General features: G+C 37.9%; 1 protein-coding gene across 1 annotated transcript in view; it reads left to right on the forward strand.

The window, feature by feature from the left end:
- Window positions 1-6,494: 6,494 nt before the first annotated feature.
- Window positions 6,495-12,922, forward strand: part of LOC104521836 (proton-coupled amino acid transporter 4) — a gene marked incomplete at its 3' end in the record, with an annotated part of 38,669 nt that continues 32,241 nt past the window's right edge. The window contains exons 1-5 of the mRNA XM_010163955.2: window positions 6,495-6,616; window positions 7,376-7,466; window positions 8,585-8,673; window positions 10,002-10,097; window positions 11,603-11,687. Of these exons, the coding sequence (XP_010162257.1) occupies window positions 6,495-6,616; window positions 7,376-7,466; window positions 8,585-8,673; window positions 10,002-10,097; window positions 11,603-11,687 (483 nt within the window). The remainder of the gene's footprint in view (window positions 6,617-7,375; window positions 7,467-8,584; window positions 8,674-10,001; window positions 10,098-11,602; window positions 11,688-12,922) is intronic.

The raw sequence follows: 12,922 nt of genomic DNA on the forward strand, positions 1-12,922 counted from the left end.
CAACCTCACAAACACACCAAAAACTAATGTTAACTTATGCTAACCTTTACTATTCTGGACAATATAATTACTAGTATTTAATAGAAATTTTTAGATCAAATGAATTTTGCTTTTTAATTTTCATTCTGGAAAATACATTCTACTTTGAGGGGGTTGGTTGGTTTGTTTGTTCTGTGTCTCTTGTATTCAGTAGGAGTTGCAGTGGTAGAAAATAAAAAGTGAGCTGGCTTGTTTACAGTTGAATGGGATTATCTGTTAGCTCTCTCTTGAACTAAAAATACAAGTTTATCAGTCTGGACTGGCATGCCCCTAGCACTACCATTCATGGTCACTTTGTGTTGATCTGTACTTTCTCTGGCAGTTGTGGAAGCACGTGAGCGAGTAATGTGACAGATCTTGCCGGGTTCATGTGTGTGTGGTGGACAACACTGTGCTTCACGGTTTGCTGCCTTCTGGGGAAATGCTGGGGTGGTTATTTGTAGGCTGAAGGTTGGGGAGTGGAGAAACAGGTATTTCTTTTTGTGGTTGAGGGGGTAACTGAGAGTTGGACAGTGAGCTACTTACTGAGCCAGTTGTCATTAATTATTTTCAGAATCTTCAATGTAACTAATTTTTTTAATGACTTTGTAACTAGTTTTTTATTGAGACCCCTGGTTCAGGACACTAGATTGAAAAGCTTTTCCACGGTGTAAGATAATAAATTAACTATCTGTAAATGGAATGCGATTGCTGAGACCACCAGGCCCCTCCTGTTGTCACAGTGGCGGTTGTTGCCTGACTGGTGATGTGTTTTGTGCTACGCTGTAGTGATGTCTCCTTGGCTGTGTGTGCTGTTCAGAGACTCCATCGCTGATCTTGTCCCATAAATCAGCCACAGGCTTGGTTAGGTGACAGGGGCATCCCCTCTGGATCATGAATATGATGTTCTGTAATCTGTGGGGAAATTATTAGTGTAAACCCACATTTTAGGCTAGTGTGATGATTATGTGGTTCCGATTTTCTCTTTTATACAGCAGTCAAAACAGCTGCTTATTAAATTGAACCTTTATCCCTACTACAGAGACACTGGGTCACCCTGTATTTAATAAACACGTTCCATAGGACTGTGAATCTCGTGTGCTGTTTCTGGCTGTGTTAGTGTGTTCTTGTGTAGAAGCTGTGACGGAGCAGTGAAGTATCTACAAGCCCCCCTTTGCCTACTGCTATTTGCCAAGCATTTAATATACTTGTGAAGTGGTGTTCCAACAAGACCTGTATGTTCCTTCTCCCAAAAATGAGTAAAACCAGCTGACATAAACAATGACGAGCTATATCCTGTCCCCCAGATCTTTTTATGCTTATGTGTCAAATCCACCTCTTTCTATGGCACTGACTTCAAAACCCTCAAAGGAAAACAAACAAACAGATCATGTTGCTAAATTGGATTTGGAAAAGGGGTTTTAGGTAGGAGTTTGTCTGAGAGGTGACCTTCTCCAAAGGAACAATGGGAGATTGTGTTTGTCTTAGTATCTCCTTTGCCAAGTTAACTTGCTGTGCAGAGCTGACAAACTGCTTCATCCTCTTGCCTCTGTTTCACCCATAAAATGAAAATGGTGGGGATTAGTTTCATCCCTTGTGGTGCTGAGAGGTTCAGCTAATTTTGGAAGTGTTAATTGCTTGAGCAGTATAGAAGAATTAACTAAAGTTCTGTGGTGAAAATTTGTTTCTTTGCAGAGCTTTTGAACCAAAAGATTACTTGAGTGTCTGTAAAAGCTTTAGAATAAGTACATTTAGTAACAGTTCAAAGGTTTCTTTGACAGTATGTCCGTAAATGTTGGCAAGATGCTGGCAGATTCTAGGAGATGGAAAAATACACTGGAAGATACAAAATTGGAAATACCGGTTATACAATTTAAACACTACAAATTGAATCTCACTGTGTAACTAGTGGTTGGCTAGTGACTGAAATTCTTCAGAGATCTTTGAGGATACAGTGTTGATGTTTGTGCACAATTGTTGCTGTAATGGATCGGTGATTTATCTCTCCAGTGGCTTAGGGAATCGGTTTAACATTGCAGTGGTAATTTTGGGAGAAGCTGTGTTGCCTTGCTTGATGGTAGCAGTACTTGCAGAGCTTTTTACCATCCTGCTTACATGGGTGTTCACAGAAGAAAGCAGAAACAGTGACAAATATTTAAGTAACTGTTAAAGGCAATCTGAAGACAGCATTTGATCTGAAAATGTTTGTGTGGTGACATAAGGAGAAAATAAATTAATATTAGCTGAAGGAAAGACAGGGCTGAAAAATTGGCTGGTACTTTGGCTAAGTGAAAACAGAAGGGTGTGTAGCAATGAATTTCCTCATTCTTAGTTGTGCTGAATAAAGATGATGGAAAATTTTCAGTGAGTCCTGTGACTGAGCACTGAATTGGATTCTTAATAGCATATGGTGTCTGGATGCAGCCTGGACAGCTTGGTGGAGCATGGACCTAAGGGAGGCTGATGTGCCTCCATAGATCAACCCTGATAACCCTCACATCGTGTGCCATGTGAGACAGCAGGCAGCCAACTTCACCTCTGATTCAGGCATGGCACACATACAATGTTCTTGTAGCTGGAGTTTCAGATTGTATTTAAACTGCACCCATTGGACCTTTCTAGGAAGAAATCAAAGGCAATGTGTATATTCCATGCTGATTTTCTGGCACTGACTGTGGACTTTCCAGAGTAGTAAATTTCAGGCTGGGTCCAGTGTGCAAAGCATTTGCTCTTTTACTTTGTGAGTACATATCTGCTTTATGGGGCAGAGAAAACTCAAGCTTTCTTACCTGGTGCCTTGCTCTAGACCACGTTTGGATCTGTTAAATTTGGATGTTACACGAATCTGGATGTCAGTATAAGTACGGGCTGTGCAGCAGGGACATAGCCACAGGATTCCAACAGGAGAGAGATCTGTTATCAAATGCAAACCCATGGTTAGAAAGTTACGTGGTCCAAACCTTGTATCATGTCCCAGTACCATTATTGTTAATGGATTCACATGTTTTAGACCAAAGCTATACACCAGTAATGGAATAACAGAGGAATGATGGGGAAAAGAGGCAATTCAAGAGCATTTATATGGTTACAATAGTGACCAAATAGCTGTCTAGTAAGCAGTGAGGATGTATGTACATATCAAAGGTTTCAGTATCAGGCTGGAATGGAAGAAGAGAATTTCACTGTTCTCCCGTGACTGAGCAGTTGCTGATAGGCACCAGTGCTGTTGGTCCTGAGTCATGCTGGTCCCCTCATGCTGCTAAACAGGAACCTTACTTGCTGCATGTTGTCGTTACTGTTTAGTGTCACCAACAGCATCTTACAAAATGTGATGGAGTCAAAACTGGAAAAGTAATTTAACAATTATTTCTTTTGTATGTTGTTGAGTCTCGTGTGATCGCAGACTTTGTACACTTGTAGTGTGGCTTGTTCCTAGTGAAAACACTTGAGATTTGTTTGTTTAGACTCAGTATTTTAAAAAATGAAAATGAGCCTAATCATTTGCCTGCTGGGAGAAACTTCCAGCCTTGGCTCTTTGCTTCCTCTGACTCCTGAGGGGACAGACTTTTACTCCAGAACTAGACTCGGAGGTCTTGGTGAGTGTCAAATGAGCCCAGCAGTGACTCAGACCTGAGAGAGGATGGTCGTGGCGTCCTCAAGAACTAGGTAACACAGTGCTGTGGGAGCAGAGGGAAGGAACTTCTTTGCTGACCCTTTTTTTGATCAATTCATAGACTGTATGCCATGTAGTGAAAGATGATTAAATCTGTCTTGACTTGTATAATTACAATGTCACTGAGTATAAATTTGCTTTACAATGCACTTTCTGGTTGGGTCTCTGCCGTCTGGTTTTGCTCTTCACTGGGTGTCTTTGCTTTTGTCAAGTGCTTTCATTACTGATTTTCAACTTCATCGGCACAAAATTCAGATGACCCTTTGCTGTTTTCAGGAGAGTTTGACCTGTATGCTTTTAATTTTAACTACCTGGATAATCTCTCTGCTTTATAGAATATATTGCACTGGTTCTACAGTTTTTCTTTCTAAGTTCCTTTTGCTTAGGATTGACCTCAGTGCCCTGCTGATGGGTTAGACATTTTTAAGGTTTTATAAAAACCTTAATGATTTGTTGAATGCCTGTGGGGGGTTGACCCTGGTTGGATGCCGGATGCCCACCAAAGCTGCTCTATCACTCCCCCTCCTCAACTCGACAAGGGAGAGAGAATATAACGAAAGGCTCGTGGATTGAGATAAGGACAGGGAGAGATCACTCAGCATTTACCATCATGAGCAAAACAGACTTGACTTGGAGAAATTAATTTAATTTATTGCCAATCAAATGAGAGTAGGGTAATGAGAAATAAAACTAAATCTTAAAACACCTTCCCCCCACCCCTCCCTTGTTCCTGGGCTCAACTTTACTCCTGAATTTTCCACCTCCTCTCACCAAGCAGTGTAGGGAGACGGGGAACGGGGGTTGCGTTCAGTTCATCACATGTCATTTCTGCTGCTCCTTCCTTCTCACACTCTTCCCCTGCTCTAGTGTGGGGTCCCTCGCACAGGAGACAGTCCTCCATGAACTTCTCCAACACAAGTCCTTCCCATGAGCTGTAGTTCTTCAAGATCTTCTCCAGCGTGGGTCCTTTCCATGTGGTGCAGTCCCTCGGGAACAGACTGCTCCAGTGTGGGTCCCCCATTGGGCCACAGATCCTGCCAGGAACATGCTTGAGCGGGGTCACAATCTCCTTCGGGCATCCACCTGCTCCGGCGTGGGGTCCTCCATGGGCTACAGGTGGATATTTGCTGCACCATGGACCTCCATGGGCTGCAGGGGGACAGCCTGCCTCACCATGGTCTGCACCATGGGCTGCAGGAGAATCTCTGCTCTGGCACCTGGAGCACCTCCTCCCCCTCCTTCTTCAACTGACTTTCGGGTCTCACATATTCTCACTCCTCTCTTCTGGCTGCTGTTGTGCAGCAGTTTTTTTCCCCTTTTCTTAAATATGTTATCCCAGAGGTGCTACCACTGTTGCTGATGGGCTCATCTTGGAGCCAGCTGGCATTGGCTCTCTTGCACACAAGTGAAGCTTCTAGCAGCTTCTCACCCTTGTAGCCCCTCTACTACCACTACCCTTGTAGCCCCTCTACTACCACAGCTGTGCCATGTAAACCCAGTACGATGGCTAATATTCAGTACATTCTGTATTTCCTGCCTGGTTTTGTGTATGTGTCTTGTTTTCAAATTAATTAATAATTTTTATCAGATTGACCAGAATAACTCCCCAAAATAAAACTCGTATTTGTCAGGTTCATAAACCACTATGTACTTTAAAGATGTCAGTTGTCCATACCTTCTTTTAAATGTATCTGCAGTCTCACTGCTGTTACAGATTTCACAGGTGTTCAGTTAGCATCTATATTTTTCTTACGAAATATACAAACTTAGTTTGGTTAAGGTATTTAATGTTCACTCAAACGGTGAAATATTTTTCCTTGCTGAATATTGAAGCATGTTTTAATGTAGCTAATGTATTTTGGGATATTCTTAAATGTTTTCAGAGTTCTGTAAATTATGTGATAATTCAATAAGGTGTGCTCTTGCACACCTAGGAATAATCAATTTTTTTTTTTTAAATAGAAAATGCAAAAATCATGAGGTTTTTTTGGTGAAAATGATGGAAGTTCAGACTTACTCAACACATTTTATGAATGGATGCTGTGGTAGGCATGCAAGACAAATAATCTTTTTGCTCTTGGCAGAATTTCTTTTCTGAACTCACTGTAGTGATTTTAAAATAGTTATAATTTAATCAACATTAAACTGACATAAACTGTTAGTTTTGCCTGAAAGGCAGTTTGGTTCACTACTGGCTGCTCGCTGCTGTTATTTAGCTGGATGGTGGAATTGCATTTGTTGGCTGTGGTGACAGTTTATGCTGCTTTAAAACGTTCATGAAATTGCAGCTTTCAAAGCATGCAGCCTGATTCTTGCCAGTGACTGGAGACATCTGGAGACATCTTCTGCAGTATATGTCTTACCTGTTCATTTTAGAATGGGATTGTTCTGGGGGATGCCCTTGCTCACCACTGATGAGAGCAGACTAAATGCTTAGTTTTGCAGTAGGTAACAGTGGGTAAGGTGACTCTCATCCTTTTGCAATATGGATATCTTTTCTCTTTTGCTTTATGTTGTATTCACTTGCAAAATGATCTAAACCATCAGTATTTTGATGACACAAAGTTGTTTTTCTTAATGAAAAGCTGTAGTGTTTGGCCCTGATAATAACGATAATGAGGCAGTGTACCACTTTAAAGAGAGAATTTCCTGTACAAACTTGTGCTGTGCGTGTCTGCCTAAATCAGCTTTATAGTTAGAAACACATGTAAACCTCATGACATGGGAAGTTTAAGTCATGTTTTGCTTCTAAACTATAAGTTTGTTTCTAACACTAATGTAGTGTTAACTCTGTTGTACAGACATGGAAGTAATGAAGCCTTTAATTGATGAACAAAATTCGGATGGCATCTCAGATGAAGAGCATGAAAACAATTTCCTGCCAGTTGAGAAGCATTACCAGCTTGATGATGAAGAAGGCATTACGTATGTATTACTCTTAAGTATCAACTTGTTGGAATTTGTTGCCTCCGACTTGTTTCTCATGAGTGTTTAACTGAACTTTTAAAAGGTTTTCTTGCACCTGTGGTACAGGTTTGTGAATATACATCAGGAATTTACATCTGCCAAAAAGCCATCCATTTTGAGTAGTTTTTCTCTTCTTTGGAAGCTAACACTATACTGACCATAATATATTCCAGGATGCCCATTAGTAAATGATTGAGTCACTCAAAATCCAAGCAATGTTTAAAGAAGGTTTTGATTGATTTTATTTTTTTTGTAAAGAAACTTTAGAAGTCTTTGGAAAGAACCTGTTGGTTGAAGTTTAATTAGAAGAACTTGTAAAGGTGTTTTTTTTTCTTTTGATAAGGCTTTGGCTGTCAGACTTGTGGTTTGAAACTGGTAATTGTTTTGAATGTTATTGACTCTAAAATAACATTGATAAAAATTGGTAGTTTTGACTCTGAGGCAAAAGGACAATAAACTTACACAGAAAATAACCTTTCACAAGCTGGACGAAGGAACTGAAGATCAGACTTGTATGTTCTATTTGAGGGAGCTCACATGTGAAGATGAATAAGGACATTATTTGAATGTGCTGGGCATTCTTTAAAGTAGCTGGATATTAAAGTAGTTGAAGCTCACAATTTATCCCTTTATTAGTAAGTGATAGAGGATGTGGTTTTGTTTTTTCTTCCCCTCCCCCCCCCAGTCTTAATGTACTTTTTGTATTTTTATCTTCAGGTTTATACAAACACTTACACATCTCCTCAAGGGAAACATTGGAACTGGGCTTCTTGGTCTTCCTCTTGCAATAAAAAATGCTGGCATTGTGGTAAGAATTCAACTATTTTTCATACATTAGAAAAAATATCTAGAAAGATCTACAGATACATGTCTGAGCCTGAAAAATTAAAAACTCCATAATTTTTGTTTGTCACTACCAACTTCAATAGAGTTAGGTTCTATTTTTCCTCTTTAGTCTACTGAAGCTAGTACTGAAGATTGAGATTTATTTTTTTTTAAAGTTACTATACTCTGAAGACTTTGTAGCTTGTGCTGTTTTTTTGCTTAGCCAAAGTGTTCTGGACAAAAAAACTCCTATGATGTCTCATGGGAATTGTTATTATGGGATTGTCTGATCTTTTTCCAAACTTCTCTAGAACTAGATTGTAAGTCCTAGGATGCAGCATCAGCTTGTTAAATCAATCTTGTGTTTCTGCAGAAACAGGGTATAGCAGAGCTTGTTTATACTGGGTAACAAACAATGCACAATGCATTTCCTAAGGCAGGGTAAATTTAATCAAGTGAAATTTTCATTTTATGACTAAATACCCCTGTAATTCTTTATTACAGGATGTTTAATTTAAGAATGAAAGTTACATGTGAAAAGCAAGTACCTTCTGTGAAAAGTTTTGGTCAAACTTCTACTCTGAAACAAATTAAATAATTTGAAAATTATCTATAACTTGTAATGGTAAAAGTTATCGGAGTTGGGTGTGTTGGTTTTTGGTTTTTTTTTTTTTTAAATGAATACTGCACATTATCAAGTCTAGTCATGTAAGGGAAAGAAAGCTTTATTGTCATTGCCACTTTAAAGCAGTTTAAACCACTGGTTTGAACGGTGTGCTATATGAAGTCTTCTATTTTTGGCAAATATCTTAATGAAACAGAGGAGTGAAGCTGTTCATGCCCATTTGGTATTTATGGTTTGATCGCCCCTGAGTAGCCTTCGGTTAAGTAATGAACTAAAAATAAGGAATACTGTAAAACACGAACAGGAAATCTCTCTCTAAGAGGGGGAAAAAAAAAATCCAGTTGCATAAAATTTTTAGTTCTTAATTTATTTGCTACAATGTGAAATTTTTATATGTAAAGATTTTCCTCCAACATATTTTAATGAAAAATTCTGTTTATCTCCCATGTCCTCCCCTTTTCCTTTTCCCATACCAGATTGGACCAATCAGCCTTGTGTTCATAGGAGTTATATCTGTTCATTGTATGCACATCTTGGTACGTTGCAGCCACTGTTTATGTCAGAGGTAAATGTGGAACTACTCATTCTGATGCTGAGTTTGAATATTACTTTTTTCTTTCTTCTTTTCTATTTCTCATTTTTTGCCTACAGAATGTCCTGATACTGTAGCAGTTTCTTCTCTTCAGTTCAGAATCTTGTACTTGAAAGAAACAACACTCAAATTCTTATGCAACTAGAAATGATAGCTATACTTTATGCTTTAATACACTGAAAAAATATTTGTTCTCTGCTTATACACAAAATTAAGTTGGTTTAACTTGTGTTGCCTGGTATCCCCTATCTCTTTGCTGGCAAATAATCAGGTCTTTCTCATTACAGTTTTAATTGCTTAGCTTCAGTCAATTAGTCCTTCTTTATCTTCATAGCTTTCTTCATAGCTTCTGAAATCTTTATAGCTTTGAAAAGTGGCCAATTTATAAGTAACCATTTTATAAGTACTTTATAGGAGTAAACGATAAAAGACTTTAACAACAATTGTTAGTTTGTGATTATGTGTGAGCTCTGTCTCTTTGGATTGTGACAACTTGATTCTTTGAAATTGTAGTGCTGAAGTAATGTGTTAAAATGATGCTAGTGAGCAGATAAACACTAGATACTCCTCCGAGTGAGGTGTACAATGGTGGAGGGAAGCAGTTATTAAAATTTGACTGATAGAGTATTTTGATTAATAATGACTTTTATTGAACGTTTTTATCTTGCTGTCAGATGTTAAAGAGAAGCAGTGGGAGGGCCTCGTATTTAAAAAGTACAATGAAGATTTTTAACTGAATAGAAACACAAAACTGTTCATGTCCCTGTAGCTGGAAAAACTACCTTACCAGTTTAATGTGATCTTGTTCTGTGAAGGGATCCTGTCGTTCCTGACTGCTTTGCTTTTTCCTCTGAAGTTTTGAATGGCCTTTGAAGATGCACATAAAAATAAGATCACTGAAATAATTGCGATTTACTGCTTGTCCAGGAAAATCTGCTGAATCCTGTTGACGTTCTTTGTGACTTTTAGGTCTTAAGACAGTATTATAAGAATCTAGTTTTGGATTAATTTATGGAGAAAGTTGTTCTCAAAGAAACTAATTTAGTACTGTTAAATTAGGGGGAAGCAGCATAGTTCACATGCTTGTAGAGTGCTGAATAGCCCTTCCTGGGGGAAAGAATCATAGAATCAAAGAAAAAAGAAAGAAGCTCAAACCATACCTCTAAAATTCAGCAGCCGCAGAATAGTGCCACAGGTGATTACTTATTATAATCCTGGGAGGCCACCAGCATTTTCAGGGTAGGGATCTAGAGTCTCATAGTTTCTAGTAACTCCGTTCTTTCTTTGCTCTTTGATTTCAGGATGAAAAAATCCTCTCTGGGGTATAGCGATACAGTTAGTTACTCCATGGAAGTGGGACCTCTGGCTGCTCTTCAGAAACGAGCTGCTTGGGGACGGTAAGTTTGCATTAGAATTTAATTTAATAACTTTGTTGTTAAAAACTAATGGCTACACTTGGAATAGGTAGGAGATTTCCTTTTTACTAAGATATTCTCTGCTTTAAGAATGTGTTCTCCATGCTTGAAATATGTGGTCTTATTTATTATTTCCCGCAGCCAGCTAGTAGTGGTGACATGGGAGGAATGGGGAGTGTCTCTCTCTGTTAGATATTTCAATTTCCAGGTCTACAAGACGTGTTTTACTATAAAAACATTTATCTGCATCAGAGTTCACTCTTTAAGCAGGTTGACACTGCAAATGTGAATTACTTCAATATATTTATTCTGAAAGGAAGCAAAACAATTCTTTGATTCCTGTTTAAATACATCATACAAATAATGGAGAAATATTTACTGTGTTTTGCAATAATGACACGCAGATATTAATGGCTTGTTGTCTCTCTTAAATACCTTATTCCTCTTTTTTAAAAGACTGTTATTTTTTCTTTGCCATTTGCTGCTGTATAGCTGTTTATGGAGTTTATGGTATGACTACACAGTAGTGAAACTCAAGAACTCGGACGTTATTCAACATTAATTTAAAGTGGGTTTTTTTCCTCAATTGAGGAAGAATTTTCTTTGGCCCTGTTATTTTTTCAAGGATGCAGCATCTTGCATCATGTGTTCTGGCTACTACTTTGTTTCAGATAAGAAAAAGGTGAGCTAGTCTTTTAAGGTCTTTTCTGATGATTTCATAGGAATAGAGTAGAGCTTATTTAGAGGGGAAAATTGGTTTGTAGTGAAATATAATGACAATTCTGTAATACACCAAAGAGTTACAAGCCACAAATGGCAATTTGATTTCCAGAGACACTGTACTGCAGCAAATCCGTCCTCCGAGGCAGATCTCTGCTATATGCCTGATTCTAGCAGAGTTTCGTTAGTGTGTCTTCAGGCCACCATTGTGTATAACGTTTTTCAAAACCAATCTGAACCATAGTTTTTTAATGAGATACAGTGTCTGAATGTGTATTTGGATACATTGATGTAGAAGCACTTAGTAAGATGTGAAAATGTTTGTTACCTTGAATTTCTGAAACTTATATAACTTAGACTGTGTGAGATATTTCATCTCTGGTCCTGGTGGAAAACTGCTGTGTTAGGGGCTAATGGACACCAGCAGAATTTATATGTGCATTGAATATGTCTGTTGTTTATATTTTTACCACATTGTTGAGTCTTTGAATTTCATTTTATGCCAATTTAAAATATGAGAGTTCCTTCTTTTATTTTTTTTTTTGAGAAACTTTGATGCCTACTCAGTGTTACATTAAAAATAAACATACAAAACCACCTTGTTTTGGCATAAGAGGAACCTGCATTGCAGTGCTTGTGAGATTAATGTGGCCTTTGAATCTAGCATTTTGACTACTGTAAAAAGGAGCAGTAGTTGCATATTTAGGTAGAAATGGGCTAATTGTTTGGATCCTAAGTATAATGTATGTTTGTTTTTTCTTCCTCAGGTATATTGTTGACTTCTTCCTAGTGATAACACAACTGGGATTTTGTAGCGTTTATGTTGTGTTTTTGGCAGAAAATGTGAAACAAGTGAGTAATGTTACTCTATGGAAACAGTTATGGTTTTAGATTAATTTTTCCTCAGTTTTATTTCCTATCCTTATAAAGTCCAACAGAACTACTTCTAAAATGTGAAGTTGAGAGATGCACAGAATGGGTTCTACCACAGTTTCTGCAAAAGAAGTTTTGGTAAAAAGGAGCAATGTGCAAGGTGAACTCAATTCAGATCTTGTGCAAGTGTTGGTGACTTCATTGCCCTCTGATTTGTTTATTGAATTTAAAGATTAATTGTGGAAATGACAGAAAATAAAGCAGAAACTGATCTAGGAGCCAGTTGTCCCTGATTTTCCTTTTTTTTCTTTTTTTTTTTTTTTTTATTTTTTGACATGCCTTCTGCTGACTTCCTTTTTTCCCCCCTGACCTCTTGGGTCTTCATGTCACTGGAATCTTTCTTTGTTTGCTGTTTAGTCTCTTCCCTTTTCTAGAATGGTCTTAAATGCCACAGAATACATTGTATCTAAACCAATCCTGATTTTTGTTGCAAAAAATGCCTGACATTGAAATTTCTGCAGCTTCCTCAGTAGTCAGTTCCAATGCTTTCTCGTCTGTTAGACAGCTTCTTCTTTGTAGAAGCTTAAAATGTCTTATTGGCAATCTAAGTCCTTTATTTCATGTTCTAGCTATAACTAATTTATTCTTTTCTATTTGTGGAAACCTTTTATATTTTTGAATATAAATAATATATATGTATAATCTAATAACTTCTTGCTTTTCTGTGAATGCTCTACAGTTGGTCACATCTCTCTTTTTTTTCCAAGTTTTATCCCTGAAGTTGGCTTTGATACTCTAGTTGAAGTTTTGCCTGTGGCCAATAGAGCTGAAGGGTTATTTTACAGGTCTTACAGATTGTATTCTAGACTTGACACTTCAGTATAGTGCTCAGTTTGCAGGAGCATATCATTGCTAATTCATGACTGACTTGTGATCCACTGTGATCTCTCGATCCTTCACTGCAGAGCTACATTCTAGGCAATTCTTCTGGTTCTCTCTATACAGATGGATTCTGCTTACCTATAGAATCCTTTATTTTTCCTTATTGGATTGATTTTTAACCATTCTTAAGGTTGAATTTTCATCCCGTTCTTCAATATTTCACTTTCCATGTGGAATAGATGTTTAAACCCTGCTTAGTACATCATCTGTGTTATTAGTGAAGATATTAAATAGCACTTCTCATGCAGCATTTAATGTGTTTTACTGTAAAT

The sequence above is a fragment of the Antrostomus carolinensis genome, unplaced genomic scaffold, assembly GCF_000700745.2.
Source record: "Antrostomus carolinensis isolate BGI_N321 unplaced genomic scaffold, ASM70074v2 scaffold5893, whole genome shotgun sequence".
In the NCBI taxonomy this organism is placed as follows: Eukaryota; Metazoa; Chordata; class Aves; order Caprimulgiformes; family Caprimulgidae; genus Antrostomus; species Antrostomus carolinensis.